Below are 24,933 nucleotides of genomic sequence, written 5' to 3'. Positions count from 1 at the left end.
CAGTAGGGATGTATCGATTAAATCACGTGTCCCATTAAAAATGTCTGAAATTGATTCTGAATCGCAAGGCTGCAATTCTTTGTTTCATGCACAGCTTGTGCGTGTACTACGGCATTTGGTCAGTAGGAAGTCTTTATCAATCTAAAATCATTTTGAGTCAGAGTCGTTTATAACGTGCATTTAAAAAAGCAACATTCATTAAATAAAAATCATTCAAAATATTCTTTATTATCATGAAAATACCTGAAACAATTTGAAGAAGAGCAATATAAATATTCCTGTAGACATTTCCTGAAATAGCGTCTGTAATGCTACAACTTCTGTGGCACAAAGGAAGTTTCTGGAGGAGAGCGCCCCCTGCGTTCGGATGTGCCGGGATTTCACCGTAATTCATTAAAATTCATTCATTGAGAAAACGCGCATTTGCACGATTAATCGTTACAGCCCTACTTTACAGCCATATTGTGAAATATTGATAAAGAGGACATACCATGAAACTCTGACTTTTTTATGTTAAAGTGCTATAATTGGTTCCCAAGTGCTTCTACCAACCCAGAAAATGTGAAAAACATTATATATGTTACCTCTAGGAGACATTATCAGGAAACATAACATAAGTTTTCACTGCTATGCGGATGATACCCAGCTTTACATCTCGTCACATCCTAGCGAAACCCACCAGTTTTCTAAGCTGACAGACTGCATTAGTGATATTAGGGACTGGATGGTACATAACTTTCTTATGCTAAACTCCAATAAGACAGAGATACTTATTATTGAACCAAATCACTCCAAACATAATATGTCAGATTACAAGTTGCCCATAGATGGCTGCACGGTGGTGCCATCTTCCACGGTTAAGAACTTAGGTGTGATGTTCGACAGCAATCTATTTTTTGATAGTCATATCTCCTACGTCTGCCGCATAGCATTCATCCATCTTAGAAATATCTCAAAAATACGCCATATGCTGTCTGCATCAGATGCAGAAAAGCTTATCTACGCTTTTATGACGTCTAGAATAGACTATTGAAACTCGTTACTCGGGGGATGTCACGCAAATCAGGTAAACAAGTTACAGCTGGTTCAAAACGCCGCCACAAGAGTGCTTACTCGATCTAAAAAGTATGACCACATTAGTCCAATTCTGGCATCTTTACACTGGCTACCAGTCAAATATTGCATATATAGTAGTTTTTGTTGGGTATATTCCTGATCATATACTGTATTCATATTATATTAGGCCTAAGGCCTATTGTTTCTACACAAGGCTGTAATGACACGCAGTTAAACTTTCGTTTTCTCAGTTAACTTTCGTTTCCTAATTAAAAGAGCCCAGGTGCGATCCTGCGACTATACCCCGATTGTTCTCGCCACGATTAGTTTGAGAAACAAGGTCAAAACAACTGATAAACAAGAGTACGTCATTTTAGATTAGAGAAATCGTCCGGCTGTATTTTGCCACATAACAATAAGTTGGTTGTGTCAGGGAAAGCCAAGGCCATGAGAACCAATAAGCAGAATATATCATTTTAGATATGAGGAAGGATTCAGCTGCACCTTTGCTACATCAAACAAATAAAATTAATTGTGGCAGACCGAGACCAATTAGAAGAGTAAACATCATCTCAGATAAGAAGTGTTTGATCTTACTGTATAAAAATGGAGTCAGATGTTGGGAAGGCAGATGATCTTTGAGCACCTCTTTGAGGGGTGTTGATTGTCTCACTTTGTTGGCTCGAGCGAATAAAGTAATTTTTGTTTGGCACCTGGATCCTTTGTCTTCTGAGTATTTTTTCTTATGAAGCTTCAAGCTAAGACTTTTTGCCACAACATAATTTGGTGACCCCGAGGTGATTGGACAGAGGCTACGGAGTGGAGGGCTGCAGACGGGCAGAAGTCAGCCGGGTCACACAAGGGCGCGCCACTATAGAGGTGAGCATAAATTTACTTGCTTATTCTGTATAGTGCTTGTGTGGTCTGCCGAAGGTAAGCCCTGAGCGGTGTTGATACTCCGGGCCTCTCCAAATTGAACACAGCGATTTGATACTTATACTACTAATTCATTTGCTTCTATTAAGATAAAGATAAAATATTGAATTGCAAAAGCAAGAAAGAGCAAAGGCTCTCGCACCCTCTCTGGCTCAGTGTTTCGGTTGTTTTTAACCAGCAATTTTGCTTTAGGATGTATTGCTGTAGAATGGACAATTAGTACTTTAAGACTGGGCAAAGGCGCAGTCCAGGGCGGCGCCGCGGGCAAAGGCGCAGTCCAGGGCGGCGCAGGCAGGGCAGGACGCCAGGGCGGCGCAGGCAGGGCAGGACGCCAGGGCGGCGCAGGCAGGGCAGGACGCCAGGGCGGCGCAGGCAGGGCAGGACGCCAGGGCGGCGCAGGCAGCCAAGGTGGAGCCGAGGACAACGACTCTCCGGACCTGTAAATCAGGACAGAAGGAGGAGAGACTGGCAAAGCCAGGAAAACAGGGCACAAGGCAGAGAGTATATGGAGCTCAGAGCCCACCATCCCAGGCTGGACAGAAAGTTCACTGGGCAGCACACTAGGCAGTTCACTGGGCAGCACACTAGGCAGTTCACTGGGCAGCACACTAGGCAGTTCACTGGGCAGCACACTAGGCAGTTCACTGGGCAGCACACTAGGCAGTTCACTGGGCAGCACACTAGGCAGTTCACTGGGCAGTTCACTGGGCAGCACACTAGGCAGTTCACTGGGCAGCACACTAGGCAGTTCACTAACAGTCATCTTGGGTGTGGGAGCCATTTTGATCTCAGGTGCAGGTGTAAATAGGGCACCTTTAACCATGGGTGTAATGGTGAAAATGGCTTTCTGGAAAACCGGGGCAGGAATGACTGTAGGAAATTCAAACACTGGCATAGACAACATAACAGCCGTCTCAGGGACAGACGTGATGGTGGCCATCTTGATGACGGGGAAAGACTCCAGCGATTCAATAGAAAAAGGTGTTCTCTTAATAACCAGTCTGGAGCCTCGTCCTGGTCTGGCTGGCACGATGGGTCTAAAAATGACAGATTCTGGAGCAGAAGTGATTATTCCAGCCGTCCGCACTGACACCAATGGCGTATCTGCCAAACTGGAAACAAACCTTCTCGTCCTATAATCCTCCAGTGGAACGGGTTCGCCCAGGCAATGGTTAAACCATAACTTCATCTCATTGTTACTGAGACCTAAACCACGAGAGTCCTCCCAAAACCTCCGTGCAAATTCTTCTACCGATTCCCCCTGCGGGCGCAGGAAAGCCAATCTAGCTCGTCTCAATCTCCACTCCTCTTCAGACATAGGAGAGAGACGAATGCCGGAACAACAAATCCTACCCGCGGAGCTCACAGGCGAGCTAGATACTGCTGGATCCTGGTGACGTTCCATTCTGTCACGACGGGCACACAGACGAAGAGAGAGCGGATTCAAATGCAGTACAAAAAGGTTTATTAAAGGTAAAACAAAGCATAAACACGTAGGGCAACACGTCGTAACTAACACAATGGAACGTAAACAAGGAATGAACAGGAAGTAACTAAATACAAAACAATAATCAATCAGAATACAGAAACAATAACACTAACAAGGGGGAGGAGCAAGGAACAAATAAAAAACCATAGCAACTAAAGACGGGGTGGAGACAAAATCAGACAAAGGGAAAAAACACAGGCCAAACTAGATTCAAACATAACTCTCAAAATAATATTAAAACACAACAGCATAATACACTGCAACATAAAAACAAAGAACACAGGTACAATAATCAAACTAATCTTAAACGTTGCAAATAAATAATAAACAACAAAACACACACACAGAATCCCAACACTAATCTTTGACATGACCTTACCCAGTCGATATTAAATATTTCAAGGATATATTTTCAATGAATTTTTTTTTACATTTTGTATGATGATTTTATGTATAAAACAGTAGCTGAGTTTTCACAGACTGGGTCACATGTATATCCAGTTCATCACTTGACCTTATTTCCACAGACACCGCTTCACAGCAGAAGAGTGTCTCGAGCACCAGTGACTTCAGATCAAAGAAGAAGAAGAAGAAAAGGATGGGAGTACATCTGAAAGCGTCTCTGAGCCTGCCAGCCCTGGGACCTCCAGCCACGATGAAGAAGCGGAGGATGAGGAGAGCTCTCAGGTGACAGAAGAGCTCATCGTAATGGCAGCTTACACCCTGGGTCAGTGTCGACAGTCTTCTGATAAAGAGACTCTGACCCCCGACCAGAAGGCCATCTCCAAACGCTTCACGTTTGAGGAACCCTTCTCAGCCCTGCAGGAAGTTCCTGGAGAATTCATCTACTGATTCCAGTTCAGCCAGATAGCTGCTACGCTCCCAACTAATGCCGCACTTCAGACAAGAAACCTTTTCTATGTCTTTTCTTTTCACTCACCTCATGATTTAAATTTGTAAGCCAAACAACTCTTTTCTTTTGTCTTGCTGGTTGCTCTTGTTTGTTTTGTTTAATGTTTGTGCTGCTTATATTTACAGACGACTAAGCCTTGCTGTGACTCTCACTTTTCTTGTTTTTATTTCCTTTAGGTGCCATGCTTATTTGTTATGGGTAATACATATTAAAGTTATTATTTTTGATGATAATAATTTTGTTTGTTTTCTTCTGGGTGCGTTTCGATGCATCTATGTACAAATTATTGTTGTTTGACTTTTTAGGTTTTGTTGTTTCTACAAGTTTGTTAAAGATTATAAAGCCATTTTATGTGTCCAGCTTCTTTCAGGTATTTCTTTGGTTAAAAAAACAGCTTCCACAGCAATAACAAAAAGTTTGTAAATGTTCCCTTTCAGTCGGTCACTACGACGTCACGTCGTGACCGACGAATTGGGAACTCGCTTAGAGAGACCAATCTGCTTCGAATACTACTAAAACGCCAATGAACTTGGCATTGAGATATTTGCATAATGCTGGCGCCGCCCCGCCAGGTGCGTATATAAGCCACAGGTGCAAATATGGAAATTAGCTTTTTATCGCTTCGAAAGCCGGCAGTATCTGCTACTGAGAAGCTACTCTCTGCTCTGGTGGGAAACGATTGCTGAAGTTGGTTGGACAAGCAGTACCACAGCGGACGCCGCAGTTTTCCACTACTCTGCATCTTTTTGTTTTGAGTTATTAGTGAGTGCGTTGCTGATCCCTGTGCGCATCATCAACTGAGCATCTAAGAGTGAATTTCCCTAAAAGAGTGATACGGAGAGCTTTGTGCCTTGTTAAAGGCAGCCACTCTCTCGTATATCTGGAGATCAGCGTCCTTTTCAGGATGGCTTTTCGTCCGTGTGTTCTTGGATGCGGCAAGTACATGGGTCCAAAGGACGGTCACGAGCGCTGTCTTTCATGCTTGGGCATCGAGCATGCGGAGGCTGCGTTCGCTGGGGGTGCATGTTCTCATTGCGAGGAGATGTCCCTGCTGGATTTACGCAGGCGGTTGTCGTTTCTACGGGAACGGCGTCCGCGTCCGGTGAGTTCTGACCGCCGCCACGGAGCGGCCGCGAAGCTCTCTAAGGACGATCTGCGTCTAACTGTGCTGAGCCGGTCGGGGGATTCGTCCTCCGGCTCTCAGCCTTCCCGTCCTCAGCCGGTAGAGGTGCCTATGGAGACTGCAGCCTCGTGTTCTACGAGCGCTGTAGAATCCGTTGCGCCTCCCTCTGGACCCGCTTCGACCGCAACACCCGAGGGTGGAGCCCCTCTTTCCGAAGCTGACTCCGACGTTCTTCCTCCCTCTGGTCGGGTCGTGACGCCGGAGTTTGACCCGGAGATGGTGGCTGTGCTCTCTCGAGCGGCGGAGACCGTAGGGTTGGAGTGGGTTAACCCCCCTCAGCCCGAACCGTCCCGCCTGGATGATTGGTTCTTCGGAGCTGCCCGGGCTTCACAGCCCTCTCCACCAGTACCTTTCTTCCCCGAGGTGCACGAGGAGCTGTCACGGACTTGGAAGTCGCCGTATTCTACCCGGTTACGGCCGATTCAGCCCTCCCCCCTCACCTCCCTCACCAACGGAGCCGCTAAGGGTTATACGGGGATCCCCCCTGTGGAGCGGGGCGTCGCGATGCAGCTGTGTCCGGCCACCGCTGCCTCCTGGAAGGACCGCCCAACCCTTCCCTCTCGGGCTTGTAGACAGTCGTCCGGTTTAACGGGCGCTGCCCATCAGGCTTGTGGAGAGGCGGCTTCGGCTCTGCATGCAATGGCTTTGCTGCAGGTCCATCAAGCGAAGGCCTTACGAGATCTGCATGAGGGAGGACACGACTCACCCGTCTTCTCGGAGCTGCGGGCTGCCACTGATTTGGCTCTCCGCGCTACGAAGGTGACGGCGCAGGCGATTGGTCGTGCGATGTCTACACTCGTGGTCCAAGAACGCCACCTATGGTTGTGTCTGGCTGACATGACGGAAGCGGACAAGAACAAGTTCCTGGACGCTCCAGTGTCACAGACTGGCCTATTCGGCGAGTCGGTGGAGTCTTTTGCGCAGCAATTCACCGCCGCTCAGAAGCAGACTGAAGCGATCTCCAAGATCATGCCCCGGCGCAAGAGGCCTGCCTCTCGTCCACCAGCACCGGCTGCCCAGTCTGCTCCTCGCCGAGGGCGCCCTGTGGCTGCTGCCTCCGCCCCCCCCCCCCCCTAGGAAATCATCCAGACAACGGAGGGGGAACAGCCGTCGACAGCCCGCCCCGCCCGCTCAACCCGCTTCCTGTGGTCGCAGACGGGGATCTAAGCGGCCCTGAGACGGGCGACCTGGATTCGGATGGGATCACTCTTCCGGAGGAGGGCCGGGTGGAAAATCTTTGGTTTCGTTTTGTTTCTGTTCCGCCGGCTTCTCAGCCGGCACCCACAAAACCACAAAAAGAGTGCATTCCTATTCCTTCTCCAGGTCTCCAGAGGATCGAGAGAGATGTGAGCGGGCATTCATCTGCTCATCCTCCCTCTCCTCCATCGCCAGCGGGGGTTCTGAGGAGTCCGAGCTCTCCACTGCGGAGACCGGACCACCAGCTCCCTCAGCGGTCTCAGGTCAGTGTCACAACACGCACACACACTGTAGCTGCGTGCGCTCTTACGGCGCGCGCACCGGCAGTCTCACCTGTTCCGCTCGTCTGCCCCACCGCGAGCTCTCCGGTTGTGCCGTTAATTCCCCTCGCACGGTCTCTGGAAGCTTGGCTTCAGCTTACCAGCCCGTCCCGATGGGTATTACGCACGATCCGCCTCGGTTACGAAATTCAATTCAACCGGCACACACCCAAATTCTCGGGCATTCGTTTCACTACAGTGAAAGCGTCCGATGCACATGTACTGCGTGCAGAACTCGATGTCCTCCTGGCGAAGGACGCGATCGAACCGGTCCCTCCAACCGAGATGAGCTCAGGGTTTTACAGCCCGTATTTCATAGTTCCAAAGAAGGGCGGTGGGTTACGGCCGATCTTGGATTTGCGCGTTCTGAACCGATCTCTCCAAAGACGATCCTTCAGAATGATAACGCCGAAACTGATATTTCAGTCTATACGGCCCCAGGATTGGTTTGCAGCAATAGATCTGAAAGACGCGTACTTTCATGTGTCCATTCTCCCTCGCCACAGACCGTTTCTGCGCTTTGCGTTCGAGGGGCGGGCATACCAATACAAAGTACTACCGTTCGGGCTGTCTCTCTCTCCCCGTGTATTCACGAAAGTAGTTGAAGCGGCGTTAAAGCCCCTGAGAGAGAGCGGTGTTCGCATTTTGGCTTACCTCGACGATTGGCTTATAATAGCGCATTCTCGGCGGACGCTTTGCGAGCACAGAGACTTAACGCTTCGGCATCTCGCCCGTCTGGGTCTTCGGGTCAACTGGGAAAAGAGCAAACTTTGTCCCACGCAGAGGATCTCTTTTCTCGGGATGGAACTGGACTCGATCGATTTATCGGCACGTTTAACAGAAGCGCGCGTCCAATCAATTCTGACTTGCCTTGGTTCTTTCCGAGGGAAGAACGCGGTCCCTCTGAAACAATTTCAGAAGCTCCTGGGAAATATGGCAGCAGCCGCGGCCGTGACACCGCTCGGGCTGCTCCATATGAGACCGCTTCAGCGTTGGCTTCACGATCGAGTCCCGAGGAGAGCGTGGCGCGCCGGCATTCACCGTGTAACCATTACACCTGCGTGTCGTCTAACATTCACCCCGTGGTTAGACCCTGCGTTTCTGAGAGCAGGGGTCTCCATGAGACAGATTTATTGGCATGCTGTTGTACACACAGATGCATCCAACACGGGGTGGGGAGCCACGTACAACGGGCTTGCAGCTTCGGGGGTGTGGACAGCACCCCAGCTGCACTGGCATATCAATTGCCGCGAGTTGTGGGCTGTATATCTGGGTACGCTTTGCTACGGAGCTGCGAGGGAAGGATGTACTAGTACGCACCGACAACACTGCGACCGTTGCGTATATCAACCGTCAAGGCGGTTTGCGCTCTCGTCACATGTCGCATCTCGCCCGTCATCTCCTCCTTTGGAGTCAGAAGCATCTGAGGTCCCTTCGTGCCATTCACATTCCGGGTTCACTCAATACAGCGGCAGACGCGCTTTCCCGAGCGGCGCGCCCCGGAGAATGGCGACTCCACCCCCAGACGGTACAGCTAATTTGGAGGAAGTTCGGTCGTGCGCAGATAGATCTATTTGCGTCCCCGGACGATACCCACTGTCGCCTGTTTTATTCACTAACCGAGGGCAGCCTCGGCGTGGATGCGCTGACACACAGCTGGCCGCGGGGGATGTGCAAATACGCGTTTCCACCAGTGAGTTTAATCGCACAGACGCTGTGCAAAGTCAGGCAGGACGAGGAGAGCCTTCTACTGGTCGCTCCTTACTGGACGACCAGGAATTGGTTTCCAGAACTAATGCTCCTCGCGACAGCCCCTCCCTGGCGGATTCCCCTGAGGAAGGACCTTCTTTCTCAAGGAGGGGGCACATTATGGCACCCGCGCCCCGACCTGTGGGATCTCCACATGTGGTCGTTGAGCGCGCACAAGGTTTAGGTGATTTATCGCAAGCGATATCTAACACCATCGCCGCGGCTCGAGCTCCGTCCACAGACGGGCTTACGCGCTTAAATGGAACCTTTTCGTCGATTGGTGCTCTTCGCAACGCGAGGACCCCCGAGAATGCCCCATTAATATTGTGCTTTCATACCTTCAACGCCGGTTAGATGGTAGGCTGTCACCCTCCACCATTAAAGTTGATATCGCTGCTATTTCTGCTCATCACTCACTTATTAATGGCAGATCAGTCGGCCAGCACGACTTAGTTATTAGGTTTTTAAGAGGCGCTCGTAGGCTAAACCCCTCGCGCCCTCCCTCTATTCCTCCTTGGGACCTGTCCATGGTGCTGAAAGCCCTGCAGGGAGACCCGTTCGAGCCTTTGCAGTCTGCGAGTCTGAAGTTTTTATCAATGAAAACTCTGACCTTACTCGCATTGGCCTCTGTTAAGAGGGTAGGTGACCTTCATGCATTCTCTATCGACGATTCGTGCCTTCAGTTTGGCCCTGCTGTCTCGAGTGTTACATTGAGACCCAGACCAGGCTACGTGCCCAAAGTTCCCACCACTCCCTTCAGAGATCAAGTGGTGAGCTTGCAAGCTTTGCCCGCGGAGGCGGCAGACCCAACCATGGCTTTATTATGCCCCGTACGAGCGCTACGCATCTACGTGGATCGCACACAAAGCCTTAGGACCTCAGATCAGCTCTTTGTTTGTTACGGTGGTCAGCAGAGAGGGAAAGCTGTCACTAAGCAGAGGATGTCTCATTGGATAGTCGATACTATCGCCCTTGCTTATAATCTGCAGGGCATTCCTTGTCCATTTAATCTGAGAGCGCACTCCACACGGAGTGTTGCCTCATCTTGGGCACTCGCTCGTGGTTCCTCGCTAACAGACATCTGCAGAGCTGCTGGTTGGGCGACACCTAATACGTTCACTAGATTTTACAGTGTTCGTGTCGAGCCTGTCTCCTCTCGTGTTCTTTCCTCGCTAGGGGAAGCACAGAGAACAGGCTCGCAGGTCGGCTTGCAGCCTCCGACTGACGCTACACAATAACTGTCAGTATGGAAGGCCTTCAGGACAAAAATGCGTAGTACTTTGTTTTGTCTCCTCCGCTGCCTTGGCAGCCTGATGTTGCGGAGCATCCGCTGCCAGCCTCTCACTAGCTGCATCCTCGCGAACCTATGTGTTTGGCTCGGGCATCCACATTGCGTCCCATCGGGTTCCTTTGTGAGTATTTTTCCGTGGGGTTAATCCTACTAACCCACGTTTCCCTCAGCAGAGCACTGCTTTGCTTACACAGCCACGGCTGTCATTTATATCTCAACTACGGTTGACTTACGCCCACCGATAGCCCTTAACAGGGCGGTGGCTTCCGCAGCGTCCCTATACCGCTCAGATAGGGCGCTTCCCAGTCGCTGGCACTACTGTGGGGTTAAATGAACATCTAGTGCCCGGCCTTCTGCCTTAAAACCTAATTCTCCTTATCCTTAAGTGGAACCGGAGGGCTTTACGCAGACACTGGAAGAGGTCAGCCCTCAGTGGCGTTTTGGTAGGGATTCCCAATTCGTCGGTCACGACGTGACGTCGTAGTGACCGACTGAAAGGGAACGTCTCGGTTACGTATGTAACCCTCGTTCCCTGAAGGAGGGAACGGAGACGTCACGTCCCGTCGCCACAGGGCTGCTCCCTGCTGTTTATCGGCCGGTCACACTTTCCGGCTTTCTCAGCGAAAAAGAAGCTAATTTCCATATTTGCACCTGTGGCTTATATACGCACCTGGCGGGGCGGCGCCAGCATTATGCAAATATCTCAATGCCAAGTTCATTGGCGTTTTAGTAGTATTCGAAGCAGATTGGTCTCTCTAAGCGAGTTCCCAATTCGTCGGTCACGACGTGACGTCTCCGTTCCCTCCTTCAGGGAACGAGGGTTACATACGTAACCGAGACGTTTCCTTGTTTTGTTTTTTAACTCATGTTAGAGTTATAACTATATATTGATTTGTCACTATAAAGAATATTTTTAATGGCAACATATTACAAGGAGACTGTTCTGATGCTGTAAATAAAAGTTTGTCTTTACAGCAGTGACTCTTTATTTTTTGGTTGGGAAATTCTGTAACTTAAAAGCTAACTTATTACTGACATAACACTAGATCAATTATTTGGCTTCAAAACACCCCATGCTAAAGAATTTAGTTAAAGCTGGTTAAAAATGTATCTTATAACTAAGTTTTAATTACCCTTATTTTCACCATAGAACCTATACATTTTGTTAAAGGGGTGAGGACAGGAATAAAAAAAGCAATAAATGCTTTACAAACTTTTATCCAATGAAAGCTTCCTCATTTTGATTGGTTTGTCCAGTGACGTCTTTTTAAAGAGGACATACAATGAAAATCGACTTTTTCCATGTTTAAGTGCTATAATTGGTTCCCAAGTGCTTCTACCAACCTAGAAAGTGTGATAAAGATCAACCCAGTAACTTCTTAAACTTTCTCTGCAAGCATGTGAAAAAATAGGTACTTGAAATTCGGCTCCCCTTGTGATGTCAGAAGGGGATAATACCGTCCCTTAATCTGCACTACCCATCCAAAGCACTGCCATTTAGTGCAGATATCATAGTGTTTAAAGGACACACCCAAAAATGGCACATTTTTGCTCACACCTACACAGTGTTTTGTAAAATTTTAACATGCTGTAATAAATGATCTATATGGTATTATGAGCTAAAACTTTACACATGTTCTCTGGAGACACCAAAGATTTATTTGACATCTTCAGAAAGTCTTGTGAAATGTCCCCTTTAAAACTACTACTGTTGCTTAAAAACATCTTCATCCGGTGAAAATGAAGAATTCGAGAGTTGTTTTGTGTGCAGAGGTTCATATCTAATGCTCAGCGGTACAAATAAACATGTTTTACATATTTTATTGGAATGTAACCAACAAGTTTAAATGTATAATACTTGGGGAAATTTTTATTTTAAATAAAGACAAAAACAGATATGCTGCAGCTATAGCTTGAGGTTTGGTTTGGTTTAAAGTGCCTTTTTCTGGTATTCTAAATATTGGCTTTTAGAATTATTTATTAAAAGATAAAAAGAAAAAAAGATTGTTGTAATGTATTTCTTTCTAAGTTATTTGTGTCTATGTAAAACACTGACAAATATACAGTCGCTTATTTTTAATGCCATCATTGATTCTAATATTAAAACATCCTGCTTTATGAGCATTAACAAACTTTACCAGATTAACAACACTTTTCTGCAGTCTATTTTTTATATATTTTTTATAATGTTTAAAACACTGCTTTAGTTTACATTAGAACGCACATGTTATACATTTAATACAAACACTTCATATGGTTTTGCCAAAAAATGAAAGTGAAAGCAGCCGAGTCACACCTAACAGACAAACATGTTTTGCACACGACTCTTAACACAAAACCAGGAAACTACTTTTCAAGTGAGTGTCTCTCTCTGTCTGTCTGTTTATTAGTGAAATATGGCAGAAGCTCATGTTTTTCAGGACAAGTTCAGCTGTTCGGTGTGTTTGGATCTCCTGAAGGATCCAGTGACCATTCCCTGTGGACACAGTTACTGTATGAGCTGTATTACAAACTGCTGGGATCAGAATGAGATGAGAATCTACAGCTGCCCTCAATGCAGACAAACCTTCACACCAAGACCTGTTTTATTTAAAAATGTGATGATTGCTGAAATGGTGGAGGAACTGAAGAAGACAAAACTTCAGACTGCTGTTCCTGCTGACTCTTATGCTGAAGCTGGAGATGTGGAGTGTGACGCCTGTACTGAGAGAAAATACAAAGCTGTCAAGTCCTGTCTGGAGTGTCTGAAGTCTTACTGTCAAAATCATCTTAAACAACATGAGAATTTCTTCAATGACAGGAGGCATCATTTGATGAATCCCACCAGACAACTTCATGAGATGATCTGCTCAAAACATAATAAACAACTAGAAATCTACTGTCGCACCGACCAACACTGCATTTGTTATCTGTGTATGGTGGATGAACATAAAAACCATGATACTGTGACAGCTGTAGCAGAAAGAACTGAGAAACAGGTATGAACTGAATTCAAATATATAGCAAAAAATAGTGACTGCACACTCACTTGCAAAATAATTTTATTGTAACCAACGTTTCGGCAAATAGCCTTCGTCAAGGTATGACGAAGGCTATTTGCCGAAACGTTGGTTACAATAAAATTATTTTGCAAGTGAGTGTGCAGTCACTATTTTTTGCTATATATTTGGATTTATTCTTTTTGACTTGCACCTCGGACGGAGTGCGTTTGTTTCATTTTTTGATGAACTGATTTCAGACACTGCAGTAATGCTGACAGTAATGATTAATAACCATAAATGTCATTATAGTAACATAACATGCAGTTTAATGTAATATCTTTGAGGTTTTATAGTTATTTGTTATCTCACAGAGAGTTTTGGGAGAGAGACAGAGAAAATTACATCAGATAATTGAGGAGAGAGAGAAGGAGCTTCAGGAGCTGAGAGACGCTGTGGACTCTCATGCGGTGAGTTTTGAGCAGAAAAACATCTGCTGGCAGCTTGAAGATCAGTTTGAGATTCATGACTCTCCTCCAGTGATGGAGATCTTTACTGATGTACCTGTAATGGATCTGATTGTAATGTTTGTCCTAACAGCGCTCTGCACAGACAGCAGTGGAGGACAGTGAGAGGATCTTTACTGAACTGATCCGATCCATTGAGAGAAGACGATCTGAGGTGACACAACTGATCAGAGATCAGGAAAAGACTGCAGTGAGTCGAGCTGAAGGAGTCATGAAGCGTCTGGAGGAGGAGATTGATGATCTGAGGAGGAGAGACGCTGAACTGAAGCAGTTTTCACATACAGACAATCACATCCATTTCCTACAGGTAACACAACTCTGAAATACAACACAGTGAGCATTAGCAGGATCTCTGGAAGACTTCACTTCTTATATGACTATGATGGTGGTTATTTTATAAGCTGATAAATGTGGTTAATGTTGAATCTTTATGTTGTCTTTGCATTTGTAATCTTTTCTTCTTCAGGGTTTTCAGTCTCTGTCTTCAGCTCCTGAGTCTTCAGTCTCACACAGATTTACTCTCAGCTCTCTCCTCTCTTTTGATGATGTGAGAAAATCTCTCTCTCAACTGAAAGACAAACTGGAGGATTTCTGTAGAGAGGAGATAGAGAAGATATCTGGTGAAGGTAAAGTAGCAGATATTTATTTACTTTCAAACAACATCACACAAGAAAAAGCACTGTAAGACTCTTATGGGGTGGTTTCCAGGACAGTGTTTAGATTAATCCAGGACTAGGCCTTAGTTATTTAGAAGTTTTTTCAAACAAACCTTACAAAAACTATACTGGTGTGCATCTTGAGACAAAACAATGGCACTGATATATGTTAAAATATGTCAGTACAAGGTGTTTTGAAATTAAAGAAGCTCAAACATGCATTTTAGTCTGGGACTAGAATAAGCCCTGTCTGAGAAACCGCCCCTATATCAGTGTCATGATCTCTGTTTTATTGTGTGTGTTATTGGTTTATTATATTTATACTATAGGAATTATATTATTTATGTTTATTTATGTTTCAGTTCCATATATCTCAGTTATTTCTGAAGAACTGAAGACCAGGGAGGATTTCTTACAATGTAAGAGACTTTAAAAACATTTATGAATTATGACTTTAAATTATTTATATCCACTGGTACATAAAGAATGACAAAAACAACAAAAAGAACAAAATTTTGAGTATTTTTAATGTTTACAGAAATCTTTCAGTTCACATGTGTCAGTAACTCAGTCCTTGTTAAAGAGGTGAATGAATTGAGTAAAATCAACGACTCAAAATTAAAACATCGACCTTTCAACATTTTTTCCAACTTATTACTGCTACACAGGAACTTAACTTTATTTTTATATGCTTTTTTACATAAAACTGCATCACTGCTTAAAACTCTACAAATGTAATGAGGGCATTTAAACAAATATATTTATATATTTAACAGTCTCAAACCTAGTAATAACTGCATAGAAACAAAGTAAATGAGTGCGCACTGAAAAAGTAAATACAAATGAAGAGTTTCATTGCAAAACTCTGTTTTTTAAATTTTTCAGAAATCTTGTTTTTTGGTTGTGCATTCCAATTAATATCAATTCAACTGCAGTTGGTTTGTTTTGATTTAAACCTTCATAACTTAAAACATACAGCTAAGTAGCACCATAAAACAAAATAATAACAGGATAACATGATAATAAACATGTTTTGACAAAAATGTCAAAAACAGATTTATCTAGTTTTGCAACGAAACTCTTAAAATATAGAAATGTGTATGTTTTTGAAAAAATGCAATGAATCTGCAATGATGATTTTGTTAAACTGCTGCAGTCATTTGTGTTTATCTTCACCAGATTTCAAGCAGTTCACACTGGATTCAAACACAGTTAATAAATACATTCAGCTGTCTGATGGGAACAGAACGGCTACTTACACTAACACAGACCATCAGTATCCTGATCATCCAGACAGATTTGATTTCTGGCGTCAGGTGTTGTGTAGAGAGAGTTTGTGTGGATGCTGTTACTGGGAGGTTGAGTGGAGTGGTGATGTTGGTATATCAGCTTCATATAAGAGCATCAGCAGGAAGGGATCGGGTCTTGAGTGTTGGTTTGGATTTAATGATCAGTCCTGGAGTTTGAACTGCAGTGACTTCAGCTGCTTCTTCAGTCACAATAACAAACTCACTGAACTCCCTGTAGTGTTGAGCTCCTGTAGAATAGGAGTGTATGTGGATCACAGTAAAGGATCTTTGTCCTTCTACAGCGTCTCTGATAAAATGAACCTCATACACAGAGTCAACACCACATTCACTCAACCACTTTATCCTGGGTTTAACATCATTTCAGGTTCAGTTAATTTATGTAATCCAGCAGTGTAGATGACATGAAGATTCTCTAAGCAATGCTGTAAACTTTGACTAAAGAAAAGAAAGAGAAACAATTCCCTGCCATTGACGCTTCCCTGAACAGTAAATCTATTAGCCAATAGATTAAAAAAAACTGAATTAAACGATTTGTTTTGATAATCCGTGTATTTTTTGATCATCATTCTGAATTTGATTTCTAACAAAAATCCTTTACAAAAATGCAATTATTTCAGCTTTTTGTCCATTTTGTTTTTTTTTTTTTTTTTGAAGACACCCATATTTAAGAGGTTATAAAAGAGAACAAACGAAGATAGGATAAAAGTTTTTTTTTTAGTTTTTTTTTTTTGCTTATTTGTTTGTTTGTTTGAAAGCAGAGGGTCTGTTCTTTCATTTGATATATTTGTATGTTTATATATTTATAGAAGACAATTTTTGTGGAAGGCATTTTGTGAAACTTTTGTGAAAATCAGCCTAAAAAAGGCTGGCGGAGAATGAGATTATTTTAATAATTAATAATGTTCAAATCAGGGTTGTAGATTGGGACAAGATTAGTGAAAAATAAATAAAGAAGTGAGTATTAAACACACACACACACACACACACACACACACACACACACATTCTGGTTTCCATGTTTTGTGGGGACATTCCATAGACGTAATGCATTTTATATTGTACAAACTGTATATTCTATTCCCCTTACCTGCCCCATTCCCTAACCCCAACCATCACAAAAACCTTTCTTGTACCTTAGATTTTCAATAAACATCATCTTGTTTGATTTATAAGCTTGTTTCCTCATGGGGACATCAAAATGTCCCCACAAGGTCACAAAAACACTGGTATTCCTATCTTTGTGGGGACAATTGGTCCCCACAACGTGATAATTACCAGGTACACACACACACACACACACACACACACACACACACACACACACACAGAGAGAGAGCACTGTATCTATAAATGATGTTCTTGCTCTAGTACAGTGATTATAATCGAGTAAAGTGTAGAAACAAACTTCAACCAACAGAGGGAAGCAGTAGATAATAAATATAAAACAGCATTACTTTATTCATTTATAATCTCTGTGTATACAAATCCTCTATGACAAAACACTGAGTCCTGTTCAGTTTTAGGCTTTATCCTCTTATTTATTTACAGACAACCACTTAGATACCAATTTAACAACTGTTTGTATTTGATGACCCGTTTGATATCTTGGGTCACATTTAGACTGTAAATTGTGTGTTTTTAACTTGTGTATGTTTAAACTTTATTAACCTGAATGCAATTTAACTTGATCTTGAACTACAGCACATTTGATGAACAATTTACCCCCAAATGTTTCTTATATTTTATGATCCATTTGGTTGAAATGTTGTGATTCTTCAAGCAACAACTGAAATAAGTTATGATCATGGTTATTATGAGAGTAAGACACATTGGCCCTCATTTATCATACTTGCGTAGAAACGGGCGTATATGTTGGCGTAAGATTATGCTTACACTCCTCTCACCGCCTGATTTATGAAACTGTGCGTACCGTTGATATTCAGGTGTACGCAATATCTGCCCTTCATAAATGCCGCGGCTGAAAGCGATCGTCATAAGAATAACACGCCCATATAAATTCAAGTCTCCACCTCCCCCACGCCCTCATTTTACGACATTGACACATGGAAGACGGCAAAGAAGACAAACCGGGGAAGTGGAAAGAAACAAAATTGTTTTATTTGGGAGTTTAAAGAGCGGGATTAAAGACACATTAATAATTGCATGACATTTTGTACTATTTGTATTATTATTTTTATTATTAATGACGCTTAATTGATATTTAGAATAATAATTATTTATTATTATTATTATTATTATTATTATTTACTGTTGCCTACATCTAAATTATATGTCTGCTTAATGGTTCGGTTAAGTTTTTTTAAAATAATATTTTAAAATGATGTAGTAACTTTTATAGTGTGTTTTTCTGTATTTACATACAGTTGTTTTTTAGCTAAGATCCAGTTTGATAAAGAGCTCCGGATATAATTCAAATTAACAATTTGTTTCCAAGACATCCACATGTTTTACTAGGCTAATTCATAATTTGAAGTAATAATAATTGTAATAGTAATGACAAAATATTATAATAATTAATCCCAAGGAACAAACTGTTGAATATTGGGAACGAATTTTATATTTATGGCCATACTTTAGACTAAATAAGAAAAAGAAGTGTCCATAATGTAGCATAAAAGATAATTCGTGGCCATGATTTTGTCCGCATGTCATCATGATCGGATTTATGGCTCCATTCAACACAAACATTTTACTTTACCTATTCATGTGTAGCTATTTATTTATCATCGAATGGTATGTAACTAGCTTACCTTTTGATGCATTATTACCATGTTTTCGTAGCACATCCTTGTGCTTTCTTGCAATGTGCCGCTTCAGATTCCAGGATGAATATTTGCTAACTTTTACAGTCTCTCCGCACTTCCTTTTAATGTTTTATTCCTGTCCAATCTTAACTTTGATTTTTACTTTACATTTATGTATAAGGCTTGAATTCCACAACTTATTGCTAGACGTTTTTACAGATTCTCGAACTAGCAAATTATCAAAGGGCGTTCTGGGTTCAACGAGCGGTGCTGAGCGAGCTGACTTTTTAGAAAGGCGCTTTGATGGTAATATTACCGCACCGCTCAAGGCTCCGCTCCGCTCACATGCTTTGCCCTGAAACGTCAGGTAAAGCGCCCAGGCTCTCAACTGAAGGAATACATATACAAATCAAATGCTTTGGTAAAGTTTCTCAAATTAAACATTGAAGTCCATGTTGCATAAAAATAAACACTGAAGTTTGTAATTATTATGTTTTTTTTTTACAGTGGGTCATAATATATCATATATTTTAGTTTGTCAGTGCGTTTTGTGGTGTTAGGAAGTGTTTGCGCATTTCTGCACTAACCCAAAATGTGCGTACACCACCTCCTGAGCTGGCGTAGGATTTGAGCGTGCCGTACGCCAACGTCCATATTGATAAATCTCAAAGTCACCGTGGTTTTGGGTGTACGCCAGGTGTACGCTGGAATTTTGGTGTACGCACTTTTGATAAATGAGGGCCACTGGCTTTTGATTTTTTTTGTCACACCATGATATGAATGAGGGAGAGTTTGGACTTTTGTTTGCATGCTAAAGATCTTTATGTACTTATTTCCAATGTGTAATTTAAATCTAATGTATTTGCATCTATACAGATATGTACGGAAGAGGATTAGGGCCACTGGTGAAAAAAATATTTGAATTCTGACTTTATTCTCAGAATTCTGACTTTAAACTCAGAATTCTGACTTTAATCTCAGAATTCTGACTTTAATCTCAGAATTCTGACTTTAAACTCAGAATTCTGACTTTAATCTCAGAATTCTGACTTTAAACTCAGAATTCTGACTTTAATCTCAGAATTCTGACTTTAATCTCAGAATTCTGACTTTTATCTCAGAAGTATGGGTACCTGTAATGGACCAATGAGAGGGAGTAACTTTGCGTGCTGTAGCCGCCGGAGAACCATCCATACACGCTGAACATGTCGGATTTAAGTGAGTTTTTGCGTAGTCGAGGGGTCCCAGATGAAGCAATTACATTACTGGAAGAACAAAAGGTGGGTAAAAGAGAATTATACGTTGGTTTGGTGCTTGGTGTTTGTAAAACTACGGAAATGCTACGGATATGAAATGAACACACGAGTTAGCTAGCAACTTTACCATGTTGTTTAAACTAATTGCATGTTTATGACGTCCAGTGTCCGCTAATGAGACACACTCGTTTTAGTATAAAGCTCCGTTCTTTAGTGTTTTTAATGTTTTAACGACCGTGTTTTGTAAAGTAGACGGCATCGGTGATAATGTGTGTGGGGGGATCAATATATGTAACCAGCTGTATAGGCAGCCAGTGAGCATAACAGCGTGAGCCTTAGAGCTTCTTATATTCAAAGCTCACTTCAGTTTGTCATTATATATTTGTTATGCTTCAGAAGTAAATGAGTGTTAGCATGATGAGGGCCAGTGCCAATTTGTTCCTTGTGATAAGGGCGAGATTTCTGCGGCGGGTCTCTACGCCAACTCGTCCCCAGCGAACGCGGTTTTTGATGTTATGATGCTTCATCCATACACTGTATAAACAATAGCCGAAGCGGTCTCCGCACTGCGATCGAGTTGCAAAGTCAACAAACACCTCAAACTATTTCTTGTTTGTAACGTTAAACACTTTAGAAACGAGTATGCCACACATCTGGGATTATAACAAGTTAATTCATCCACAAATTAAAATGGGCTGTGGACAAATAGAAGTTAAATTAAGCAAATAAATGAGTATAACAAAGAGTGTACGAAGTTACTGGCAGACATTCATTGTATGATTTCAAGTTTATATAAATATATGCATAGATATTTGCTCCTTATAATAAATTAACCTGTCAATTTGCTTTTGAACCATTGTATTTAAAATGATTGAGATATCTGGTGACTCTTGTCAAACTTTGAAAACAAGTTTTCGTTGGATTGACACAGAGCCTACTTTGAAAAGGGTTGATTTATTATGAGGCTTAACCTTATTATTTACGGAATGTGCACTTTGGAGATCATTGTCTTTTTTTCTTTGTTGTTCTGTGCAGATTGACAGCGACGTCATCATGCTCATGGATGATGCAAAGCTGGCAAATTACATCCCCTCCTATGGAGACCGAATCGCCCTCTTCAATTACTGCAAAAGTAAAAAGCCCATCTCAAAGCGAAAACATGGGCTTTTAGAAAAACTTCGTGAGAGCATGAAAGTCAGAAAGGAAGGCACCAAGGAAAACATATCACATGCTGACACAAGAACAACACAAAGAAAGAAGCTAAAAACAACACGAAATGTAGAGATAGGATGGATTCACAGTGACGGTCACATTGCCAAACAGGTGAGGGCAAAGCAGGGAGGTGGCACCAGAAAAATTCAATTGGCAGTTGATGCTGGATTAAATGACATCCTTCAAGAAGGAAAGAAACTTTTTTTCCCAGATGGAATATCTCCTAAAGGACCAGAATCAGATTTTGAGTTTGAGGTGTGGGACTTCAAACAGAACCACCTTACTGATGACACACGCCTGTCCATTGGCACTATGTATGAGACTGCAAGGCTCACAATGTTGCGCTTTTACATTGCAACAAAGCCAAAAGATCTTGAAGATGATGCCAGCGAGACATCTGAAGTCATTCTTGTATCTGCACACAGTGGCAATGAAATCAATACAGCAGAACTACAAGTGGGAGAGGTCATGCTTGTTTCTGAAGAAGTCCAGTCTTCTTTAAATGTGCCTGTGGACTCTGAAATTACTTTTGGTTCTAATTACAGCACTGCAGATGACACAGAGGACACATTGATCTATGAGGGATTTCTTATGCCCACCAGTCCAGCTCGTCCAGAGGATGTGATTATTATCACCATATATCATGCTAACACTTTTAATGACATGATTACAGCTTTCTCGGATGAAGAGATTTTAAACAAAGCACTGCATGTGAGGCGCATACTTCCAGACAACAAAGAAGAAGCAGGCAATGGATCTGGGGTCTTAAGAGATGTCCTCAGCTGCTTTTGGCAAGAATTCTATGATCGATGTACACTTGGTACAACAGTTAAAGTGCCCTTCATTTGCCACGACTTCCCTGCTGAAAAATGGAAGGCAGTTGGCAGAATCCTTGTGAAAGGTTACCAAGATTGTCAATATTTGCCAAACAAACTTGCACTCCCCTTCCTTGAACAGGTGCTTTTCAACAATGTGTATAGTGATCTTAAAGCACATTTTCTGCAGTTTGTGAGCAGCCAAGAACGTGAGGTTTTGATGCAGGCAATGAGTAATTTCTCTGGAGTTGACTCTGATGATCTTGTGGAGGTTCTAGACAGCTATGGCTGTAGAAGAATAATCACAGCGGAGACTCTTCCTACAATAGTTGATGAAATATCGCACAAAGAACTTGTCCAAAAACCCATGTTTGTCATTGACTGCTGGAGGGAGGTCACCCATCATCAGCTCTCTCTCAGTCAAGAAGCACTGACAAAGTTGTTCTCTGACCTGCAACCTACCACAAAAAAGGTATGCAATCTGCTGAAATCTGGCACTGATTTGACTACAAAACAGAAGGAAGTAATAAATCATCTGAAAAGATTCATCAGAGAGCTAGATGAAATTAAACTTCAGAAATTCCTGCGGTTCTGCACTGGATCTGATCTCATAGTTACAGACAGCATCTATGTGGAATTTGAAAAAATGACAGAGTTCACAAGAAGACCAGTTGGGCACACATGTGGGAAGATTCTGCATATAGCTGACACCTATGAGAACTTCCCAGATTTTCGCTCAGAATTTAATGCAGTTCTTGAAAGCAATGTGTGGGTAATGGACATTGTTTAGATTGACAAAACCTATCCCACAACAAGCCACTGTTAAGACTTTTCACATTTGAAGTTTGAACTAATGCAGGATTTCAAGGATAAAAATGCAAGGAAGTGTGAGGAATAGACCCTTAAAGTCAGACATGTTACTCCAGCTGTGCAGAAGGAAGCCCATCTTTTGCTACAAAAACTATATTATCCCTAGTTTCATGTGTTTTGGTGGTGCATTAACATAACACAACAAACTGTCATACTGACCATTACCAAAGCCAGTTTCATCTCCACCAGACCAAGTTATCTAACTGGACAACCCAAACCTTGTTGCTGGACAAAAACATGTTTTGTTTGTTGCAAAATAATGACCCATGTGAATGTTGTGTGTAAACAACAATTCAATTTCAGCCAGAAGTGTTCCGAAGCCACAACTGACTATTGGCTGAAATGTCATGTTGGACCAGCAAGCGCATTGTTCTAGTCAGACTAGTTCATCTATTCAATTTTTTTTTAAGTCTGCACTAATTACCATACATAATCTAAAAGTAAGGCTGGCAGTAACACTATTGTTAATTTCCCAGTCTATACAATTTTCCCATGGCTTTTGCATTAGCCATGTTTGTGTTTGCTGGATTTAATTGAATTCAGGGGCCTCATTTATCAACAGTGCGTAGAAAATGTTCTATATTTGTACCTACGAATGAAATTTAGAATGTGTCTAAGTACAAAAAAATCGGGATTTATCAAACGTGCGCACCGGGTTCGTACGCACATCAGTAAGTAATCCTTGATGATAAATCCCACTTGTTCTTAAGCACCATGCTCGTGCACGTTCATGGTCATTTGCATTCCGAAACGCCTCCAATGAACCATATATGGTGACAACACCTCCCGTTATAAGTCACGTGGTTGTGCTTTTTCCCTCATCGCAATAATGACAAAGAGAGCGAAAAAGAGGAACTTTACAGACACAGAAATTGAGTTACTGGTGGATGAGGTTAAAAACACATCTGTTTGGTTCACTTAGTACGGGAGGAATGACTAACAAAAGAAAACAAATCTGCATGGGAACATACCAGTGAGTTTAATTCCGTTGGGTATGAGAACACTTCTAGAAATAAAAAAGTGGTTTGACATTAAATTATCAGCCAAAAAAAAAAGAAAGAAAAACGCGTCACAGCACACCGACGTGAAATCTGTAGGAGGACAGACAATGACAGAACTTTCCTTGGATAGCCGCATAACCATCATCATCGGCGCGATCTCTGAAAACGCGCTCCCGGCGGAATGGATGATTTGCCAAGTCTTCCAATAATGCAAGATAAGCCACTGTGTCAAGCATTTGACGGAGCTTTCTTATATAGGGTTAGACACTTATTTCATTAATTAACTTCAATACTGATTTGCAGTTACTTTATTAACAGTAATCATTTTTAACACCTGGGGGTGGATAATAAATAGACAAAGTGTTCTTTTAACAATGGGGATGGACGGTCCTGTGTAGTATCGCTATTATACCACTAGATGCTCTGCGTACGCATACTCCGAGGTGTGCGTATATTTACACACATTTCTACGTATAAGTACAATTTGATAAATTCCACACTTTGCGTAAAACTGTTCCTACGCACACTTTACGCACACTTCTGTTCGTACGCACGCTTGATAAATGAGGCCCCAGGTCTTTAAGGTTTAAATACTTGATTATTGTTAAAATACCACTTCCTAGTTAGTGAAAGCAGGTCTGAAGTGTATGTTTTTTTTTTTACTGTTTGATATTGCACATGCACTATACAATGCAGTCTGGTAATTGTGCGTTCTTACATTACCTTGTGAATCAACACATTTGATACTAGCAATGCCAAATGGCTGTAGTTGTTTAGGAATACATGTTACAAACTCTCAGGATCTCATTTTAATTAAATACGAGAAGGTATTTCTTTGTTTGTAAGCAAGTCTGGCATATAGCTTTGCAGGTTGTCATAAGCATTAACACTTGTCTTAATTCTACACTACGTGTATGATTTTGATTTTATGATAGGCTATAACGTTTGAGGTAACAGGCCATGGTTGAATAGCCAATGTTGACCTGAGGTGTTAATGATCTTTTACATTAGGTTACTGTTGTAGAAGATGCATCGATAGAGGCTATACGAGATGTTAAGGCATTTTATTTTTTTAAAGCATCCATATAAAATTGCATGCTTCATATACTGCATTTATTATGTAGAATTTGTCATGTGGTGTTCATGCACTTTTAGCTTGTGACCATCTCTTTAGTTAAGATTTCTTTTAAGCCTCTTTACTGTAAACATGTTAAATGTTACTTTTAATAGTCAAATGTTAGTTTAAAAAGTCATGTTATATGCACTTTACAGACCAGGCTATGTGGTTATGAGGTTTAACCATCTTATTATTATAAAATGTTTAATATGTAGTTTTAATGTTAATAAAATGTTACTTTTTCACATTTGTATTCAGGTATTTAATTGAATGTTGATGAAGCTCTCTTTCC

General features: G+C 42.4%; 3 protein-coding genes across 4 annotated transcripts in view; all 3 read left to right on the top strand.

Annotated features, from left to right (window-relative positions):
* The window catches only part of stk17a (serine/threonine kinase 17a), a 91,150-nt gene that overhangs the window by 38,466 nt on the left and 27,751 nt on the right, over positions 1–24,933 (top strand). The window lies entirely within an intron of this gene.
* LOC141281442 (E3 ubiquitin/ISG15 ligase TRIM25-like) lies at positions 12,451–16,262 on the top strand. Of its 2 annotated transcripts, XM_073813213.1 has the most exons (6): positions 12,451–13,112; positions 13,487–13,582; positions 13,713–13,946; positions 14,106–14,265; positions 14,658–14,714; positions 15,475–16,262. In XM_073813213.1, the coding sequence occupies exons 1-6, from the start codon at positions 12,531–12,533 to the stop codon at positions 15,999–16,001; spliced, it is 1,656 nt and encodes a 551-aa protein (XP_073669314.1). In that variant the 5' UTR covers positions 12,451–12,530; the 3' UTR covers positions 16,002–16,262. The 2 variants fall into 2 exon arrangements, with proteins under 2 accessions (XP_073669314.1, XP_073669315.1); XM_073813214.1 differs by lacking the exon at positions 14,658–14,714.
* On the top strand, positions 19,257–22,588 carry LOC141281425 (uncharacterized). Its single transcript, XM_073813175.1, has 2 exons — positions 19,257–19,650; positions 20,662–22,588. Exons 1-2 carry the CDS (start codon positions 19,576–19,578, stop codon positions 22,441–22,443), a joined length of 1,857 nt encoding a protein of 618 aa, XP_073669276.1. The 5' UTR covers positions 19,257–19,575; the 3' UTR covers positions 22,444–22,588.

This window comes from Paramisgurnus dabryanus, chromosome 22, assembly GCF_030506205.2.
Source record: "Paramisgurnus dabryanus chromosome 22, PD_genome_1.1, whole genome shotgun sequence".
In the NCBI taxonomy this organism is placed as follows: Eukaryota; Metazoa; Chordata; class Actinopteri; order Cypriniformes; family Cobitidae; genus Paramisgurnus; species Paramisgurnus dabryanus.
The sequence above is the reverse complement of the archived record's forward strand: the minus strand, read 5'-3'. Positions and strand labels throughout refer to the sequence as shown.

What these genes read in the sequence shown, in the direction of transcription:
- LOC141281425 (XM_073813175.1), top strand. Translation starts at nt 19,576, where the DNA reads ATGTCGGATTTAAGTGAGTTTTTGCGTAGTCGAGGGGTCCCAGATGAA. An exon ending in CATTACTGGAAGAACAAAAG is followed by an intron (nt 19,651 to 20,661) that starts GTGGGTAAAAGA and finishes TGTTCTGTGCAG; the next exon opens with ATTGACAGCGACGTCATCAT.
- LOC141281442 (XM_073813213.1), top strand. Translation starts at nt 12,531, where the DNA reads ATGGCAGAAGCTCATGTTTTTCAGGACAAGTTCAGCTGTTCGGTGTGT. An exon ending in ACGCTGTGGACTCTCATGCG is followed by an intron (nt 13,583 to 13,712) that starts GTGAGTTTTGAG and finishes TTGTCCTAACAG; the next exon opens with CGCTCTGCACAGACAGCAGT. An exon ending in AGAGAAGATATCTGGTGAAG is followed by an intron (nt 14,266 to 14,657) that starts GTAAAGTAGCAG and finishes TTTATGTTTCAG; the next exon opens with TTCCATATATCTCAGTTATT.